A 7,500-nucleotide genomic window follows, 5' to 3' on the forward strand; every position below is an offset into this window, starting at 1 on the left:
TAATAGTCCAGTAACACCTGACGTCTGTTTGATATTTCTATAACAGAATCATAAACTGCATAACATATTAAATTGACGGTTGTAGCTAGAGCGTTTCTGAATCGTACTTCTAACCTCACGTTCCCTGTTTTGACTAGCGACACATGCTGTCCACACCCTTCATCTGCTTCCAGGTTAAAACAAAACAATGCATAACCGTCTCCAAACTCTTCCCGGGTGATGGCAATATCTCTGTCTTTCAGCTGCCGTCCTGTTGCCTGAATAAGCTGGAAATATTCCCGTGTATACAAGCCATTTCTAAAGTCCGGTTGAAAGGGTTTAGCAGGGTATGAATGTCCATCACAGTAGAGTGCTAGGAACTCTGTGGTGAAATGTTGAAATCTGAACGGATTCCGAACATAGCTCCCCGTGAATGCTTCGTTATCCACGAAACCTATAACAATCATCTTCGGAATTTGTCCAAGAAACAAATTGTCTTGATTGCATATTCTACTACCCGCAGGGATAGATACATTTTTTAGACACACTCTATCAACAGGATATTTTATGTTAGCTTGAGTCAACGCTCGGGCATGCGCCAACTTGACACCCGGTGCAACTGAGACCTTCTTAATAAATATATTCGCAGACACTATAGAGACTCTGTATTCCACCGGACCGGTGGCCATGAGACAGAAATCGTTTTTTGCTCTGATGAATCTTATGCGAAGATCAACACCGTTAATCAGTAGTTTTTCCTGGAAAAACATGTCTGCGTGAATAGGGGCTATTAGTTCGACTATACGACTACGTGTTGAATATGCACTCCTGGCTGCTAAGCCGCGATTAGGACCGTCGGGGTCATGTACATCCATTTCACCATACGTGTCTTTCTTGAATAGACCGCATCCAAACTGTGTGTCCAGAGTACCATTTCCATAGTTTAGCAAGCATTCTATTATGCCTCTGTATGGATAGGTATTTGATGATTGGGTAATAAGCCTATCACCTAGAGTAATATCCACCTGTGAGAATAATGTACATCCCGGATAGTTAATCAACCCCACTTCTGCATCCTCGGCTAGGTCTGTTCCATTGGGATTAGTGATCTTGACCCGTAGATGCAGATACGTGTTGTTTAGATCCATATAGTCTTCGCTACTGGCCGACACAAAGAACTCTATGGGGCCCCTGTCTGTCAGAGCCGATAGTGGAGGAATCTCTATATACGTACTTTTCTCTATAGCCGTCTGCGTTAACGGTAGAGTGAAAAGGTCCAGCTCACTCTTGACACATTCTTCTGACATACGATGTAGGAGAGCCATTGTTGTTCAATACCGATTATTGACAGCTAAATGAATATATCATTAGCAGCCCCTCTAAAGCGACGGTTTGATACCTTCTTGGTCCTTTTAGGTTTTGCCCTTTTTCTGCCTGAGGCTGGTGTTTTACGTTGTTTTCTACGCCCCGTAGGACACCGGGACCGCCCCCAGCTTGAAGGAGGATATTTAGTGGGTCTTTTGAAAGAAGCAATCATGCCTGCTCCCTGTTGTTTCGGCGTAGATGACGCCCGCGTTATATTTGTAATCACGTCACCTATAATGTTTTTGGCAGCACTTTTCAAATGAGGCTTGGCTATGCTCACACCCCTTTTAAATAAAGGTACCGCCATCCTAAAGAGGCTGCGGAACATTCCACCGATTCCAGCTCCATATTGTGTGCTGCTGCCTTCATATCCGGTTAATCCGTTCCCGGCCTGGTTTAAATAATACTGTACGTATTTTTCCTCATCGTATGGCGGTCTATAACCCATTACACTGTGCATTGGGCTAGAAATGTTGTTGTTTTACCGGTCTAAAATGAAGCTTCAGGATCACTTTGCCGTATGTGAATGGTATATTTGTATTCTGGTCAGACTTTAGATCGATTTCGATATCTCCAATAGGGTCTCGGGACACGTGAACGTAGTGCGGTTTGTCAAACATGAGACTGCGGTGGCTCTTGTGTGTGTCAGTTATATTAATACACCTTAACAACGGGACATAGCTGTCCCCCACCCACTGGTGATCGACAATATCGCTATAAATAAACATGTTATAGCACCCCCCATGGATGTCTGCTGGATGTGGTGCGAATAACGCTCTGGTCTTGTCTGCAGGGTACATTTCGCCGGGGTTGAAGCCCAAGATGTTAGCCAGTTTTCCTCTAAACCCAAGAGATAAGAAGTCACTACCTTTGATGTATACACGATTTCTAATACTTTCGTGGTAAAGTTTAATGTCCACTTGAGGCGTGTGTTTGGTTATAGTCTTGTTGATATGTTCTAATAACCGGGTAATACTCTCGTAGAACCCTGTTGCTAATAGCAAGGTATAGCCTGTTTTAGAATCACCCAGAGATATTACGGCGTCCTCCCACGGAAAACTCAGCCATCTGCATGGATATTGAGCTTCAATCAGCCCTACTTCATAGGGTTGAGTTGTATGTATAGCTTTTGCTAATTTAGTTCTAAAATTCCATATCTTATTTTGAGGGTAGACCCCCGCTGAGGCGTTACTAGCCAGAGTCACATAAAACCCCCCTGTAGCCTCCTTCTCCATCGAATATCTCGGTTATAATGTCTTATATTCCTCTTACACGTCGATTATCACATTTTCAGGAACCCACGAATTGAAAACGTCCGGCCACCCTAACCATTTAACAAATACCATATTCTTACGCCCCACCTTTTTTCTATCGATAACCTTCTCTATTTTAAATTCTTTGTTTTTAGGCACTATGACTTTTTGTAACTCTTTCTCGTAAAACGTTCCTTGCAGTGTATCACCTCCGTAGTCTTTTAGCTTGTAGACTGGGGGGTAACGCGATATCTTCTGTGATATCACAAAGTATTCATCTGTAAATGTCTGCTCGTAGCCTTTTCGAAATATACCTTTTGCTTTTGAAATTCTAACCGTATCGCCGATATCGTACCTAAATACGATCTTAGCATCTTGTTTTGTTTTGTAGAGGGTATTAAATACCGTTTGCTCATTATCTTTAACAACGCTGACAGGCGTCATTTTTATAGATCTGTGGTATGAGCGATTATAGGCATGTACCATATCTTGTAGTTTGTCTACGTAACGTCTGGAATTGGAAGCTGTTAAATATCTCCACATGTTGGTTTTCAGAGTCCTGTTGAAACGCTCAACTATACTGGCCTTGGTCTCATTAGATGTAGAGAAATGTTTAATGTCGTGACGCTCCAACAGCCGCTGGAAGGTCTTGTTGTAAAATTCTTTTCCGGCGTCAGTCTGTAGTTTCACAGGAACACGTCCTTCTTTGAGAATATCACCAAATGCTTTACTGACATCTAAAGCACTCTTGGATGGTAAAGAGCGAACCCATGCGTATTTTGAAAACACATCAATACACGTCAACAGAAAATGCACCCCGTCATTTTCGGGCGCATACTCGGACATATCCACTAGATCTGCCTGAAACTGTCTATCTATACCGCTGACCAATACTCTATTACTATATTAATACTATATTTCTGCGGAAATTTATAGAAGCTGGAGCATGCAGAGTATATGCATCCTGCTTCAATAGCCATTTCTTTACATATTTTAAAGGAGGTATCTCCTCGCCACTATGCTTAAGGCCCCGTTGTAGTTTATCAATACCACCGTAAGAGCCAGATCCCGCAGAGTCGTAATAAGTTTTAGAAAGCAGTCTATCCATATCGTCTGACGGTGACAAACTGAATACTGGTACACTGAGCAGAGTTTACATCATCATTTTATTTAAAAAACAACCGCCCACTTTCCACAATGTCAAGATACAACTTACAGACAGTTTTATTTTTCTGTACCATTTTACAAGACATCATTTGAGCAACCCTAAGACACTCTGATTTTTTATCCTTATTTAACTTTAAGACGTCGGATACAAATGCACATATACACATGACATGCCCAACAGTAAAACATTTGTCATCTGAGAAATGGTTAACTAGTTCAGATAACATTAAATCCTGGGGTCTGTCACACGAGAATTTCAGGACCAAATCATTCCAATCCTTATACACACATCGGATATAAGCATTATGATTAATAAATGCATCATTTTCTACCATACTAAACATCAAACCAGCAAGTCTATGTGATACAGAATCGACAAACATGTCATAACCAAAAGAAAACAGATTACCCATTTTACAAACATTTGTAGGCCCTCTGTGTAGTACGACGCCACTCCAATGTACGCCTCCACAAACGTGTTGCCTCAATTATCTTACGCTGATATTCAGGAGAGATACACTTTAGGGTTAGCTCCTCCAGCTGGTCCATAACATAGAATTCAGTTAGTAAATCACATAGCATAGTGTCCACCGCCCCTATGACTGTCTTATGATCCAATATTAAACCAATTGTATTTTTTAATATTGTATCCATAAGAAGTCCAAAGGGCTCTCTACCCAACACAACACATATATCATCGTAATGGGTCTCGTAGTGATCCCGAGATAGTTTGCACAGACAGGTATGCCGTTTTTGACTCGGGGTGTTGTACGTACACCCCCAGCAGTCTGCGCGGATCTTCCAGTCGATGATGGCTGCTATGCAGACACCCGTGGTCGCTCTCAAAACACTGAGGGATTCAGAGTTGATACGGGTGTGAAGAGATACGGTTGGCCATCCATCCGCCTCCTCCGTAGCCGTATCAACCACCAGTGGACCTCCCTCATAGTCCGGTAGAAAGGTTAGATTCAATTCAGATAAATGCTTGGCGTACTCTTGAAGCCAATCGTTATGTTCAGGTTGTCCGTCATTTACATCACCACTCATTGCATTGTCGTCATCATCATATCGGGGGTAATTGGCATGGATCTGTTCTGTATAACATAACAAACATTACATTAGACACTACTGCATACATGAAAACTATACACCCACACATACTGTAATAACGCAAAACACAATCTCTAAATATTCACCATTCTCTATAGCTAGTAGTCCTCTGCATCCTAGCAAGACACCATCTCAACATCACTGTGATCTGAGGCACCCACTTTATTATCATTCGATAAAAATAGCTGTTTTTTAACATCATCAGCATCGCTTGGACTCCGTGGGGTATCTGGATACCATACAGTTGGGGTAGTTGGGTACTTCTTGACCACTCTGTCAATCTTCTCAAAAATCGAGCGTATCGCGGGCCAATCACATCTCTGGATAAAAAAGACAGTTTCAAACCAACGGCCGGATGCTGCGTAGCCGTCAAAGCGAGGGTGACGTGTGATAGAAAAAGGGTCACAGCCACCCAGTACCGCTCCTGGTTCAACGCATCGCTTGAAAAAAATGAAATTAGTTGTACACTTGGTGGACTCCATCCGATATAACACAGATCCAGAAACCCCACACCATTGGGTGACAGCCGGAGGTTCACGCCATCCAACAACGTCTAACTCGGGGGTTACATTCTCACGGAAATGTAGCCAATCCTCGGTACACATATGCACCACGCCATCACAGTCTTTTGCTTTTAACAGGACACATCCACCCCCGAATGAAATTATGTACTCAAAGCCGTTCTTTCCTTTATGCCCGTATGTCGATTCGGTACACGGGGGTCTAGCACCTGAAACAGGCCTCAGTCTTTTGATTGGCGCATTAATCAAAGATACTCTTTCAGTACTAAAAGCATGGGTAGATTCAGGCGTACAATGGCTGGACATACCCATGGGGGACTGGTTTTCAATGGGGTCCATTTCCAAGGGTTTTCGGGATCGTGTTGAGAAGTAACGCGTAAGGCCGTCGGCTGCTGAATGCTTCTGTATCACTGGCTAGTGCAGAACGCCAACCTTTTAAACCTATTTCTCTACCCCTCCGAAACACACCCACTTTTACCAACTCATCCACATTGTGGCCATGATGCGTATAGAACATCAGCCAATGTCAGGTCACTGTCAGGTCACTCTCAGGTCACTGTCAACAGAACCCCCCAATAAACATTATACGACCTCCGGCACTCTAAACCCATTAGCACTCCCTACTCCCCCACAAACACTTGCTCAGACATCACCCCCCAGAAAACTGTGGCACCCGGGGAAAAACGAGCTCCCAGCCATACGCCCACTTCCGGTCTGAGACATGAATATTAATATCTGGACAGGAAGTAGGAGAGCTCCGTGATCGTTATAAGGGGGATATATTATTAACTACTGTAGTGTGATCAAATCTGAACAAGTGGACAATTTCCACAATCCACTATCGCATCACCGCTTCACACAGCTGTGAAATCTCTTCCGCTCAGACTTTCTGTTGACATTTGAATCAATAGCCACCAAAACCCGACGAGGGAAGAAGCTGTTGATCTGTTTTGTGACATTTAACGTTATCTGTAATAAGCCTCAAGCCTTGAAGCTTCTTTCACTCACAATCTGTGTGTACTCTGACGTGCACGTATATACACAACACACTCCTGAACCCTAGTGTGTGAGGCATCCTAATCGTACGCGATTTGTTGTGCGATTGAACACCGGGGGTGTTGTTGTGATGGATGACACAAGCTGTCATTTATTTCTAATTGTGTTATGACGTGCTATCAAGGGGTACCCTGGAGTTCTCGTGAGAGCACAATTTGAGTTTGCTCAGCGAGTCACTCTGGGAACGAGCGATATACTCACTCCCCGATTCCCCTGGCCCAGAACATGAACCAATCACATCCGTGTATCTGATATAGGCGGGGCCAAAAGCGTTGCTGTTTTACCGACCGGATACGGCAAGAGTCTTATCTATTGGTTAGCTCCGCTGGTCTGGATACATCACCCCTTGTATTCTTCTGATTGGTCCCTACAGACCAATTAGACCCTACAGCTTTCCAGGTGTGGGTCTGGATGGGTCTGGATTTCCAGGCTAATCAAGGAGTGCATTAAGCACCAGAAAATGATGTTCCATGACTATCTATTGCAATGTCAGGAATTTGAGTCTGTTCTATTCTCTTTATTCCTTCAAGGTGATTTGTTTGGTGGGCTCTATTCCCCCTCCTGGCTACGTAGCCAACAGGGGGATTCAGACCACACCCTGAACAGGCTACTGACCAGACTTTGACAGCGCATATAATTATACCTTCTGAGATTTGTTTGACAAGATGCATCTCTCTCGTGGGATTTTATGGTCGTTTCACGTTTTTTTGGATCCTATTGTCCATCCCTTTAACGTGTATGTACATACCCACCCGAGGAGTCACCACAGGGCGGTCTGGCTGCGTGCTGGACTCAACAGTTCTCTGTGAGTCCGGCGGCCCTCTCTAGCTCCGCCCCCACAGGCCCCGTTAACTCTCCTATTGGTGCAGATGAAGGCCAGCGGGACAAACAACAGATTCGGTCCCGTGCTCACACATGAAGCTCCTAAACTACTGCAGTCATCAGACGGTTACCGGAGACGGACTCTGGGAGATCAATGATATGATAGAACTGAAGCACCTCTGAATGCCCTCTGAATAATAATAATAATAAGAAGAAGAAGAAAATCT

At 43.8% G+C, this 7,500-nt stretch overlaps 1 protein-coding gene across 1 annotated transcript in view; it reads left to right on the forward strand.

The window, feature by feature from the left end:
• Nucleotides 1-5,026, forward strand: part of fam131c (family with sequence similarity 131 member C) — a gene marked incomplete at both ends in the record, with an annotated part of 11,746 nt that extends 6,720 nt beyond the window's left edge. The window contains 2 exon segments of the mRNA XM_084473612.1: nucleotides 4,552-4,638; nucleotides 4,973-5,026. Coding sequence (XP_084329738.1) covers nucleotides 4,552-4,638; nucleotides 4,973-5,026 — 141 coding nt within the window.
• Nucleotides 5,027-7,500: the final 2,474 nt, after the last annotated feature.

Source organism: Micromesistius poutassou (genome assembly GCF_964030765.1).
Source record: "Micromesistius poutassou genome assembly, chromosome: 10".
In the NCBI taxonomy this organism is placed as follows: domain Eukaryota; kingdom Metazoa; phylum Chordata; class Actinopteri; order Gadiformes; family Gadidae; genus Micromesistius; species Micromesistius poutassou.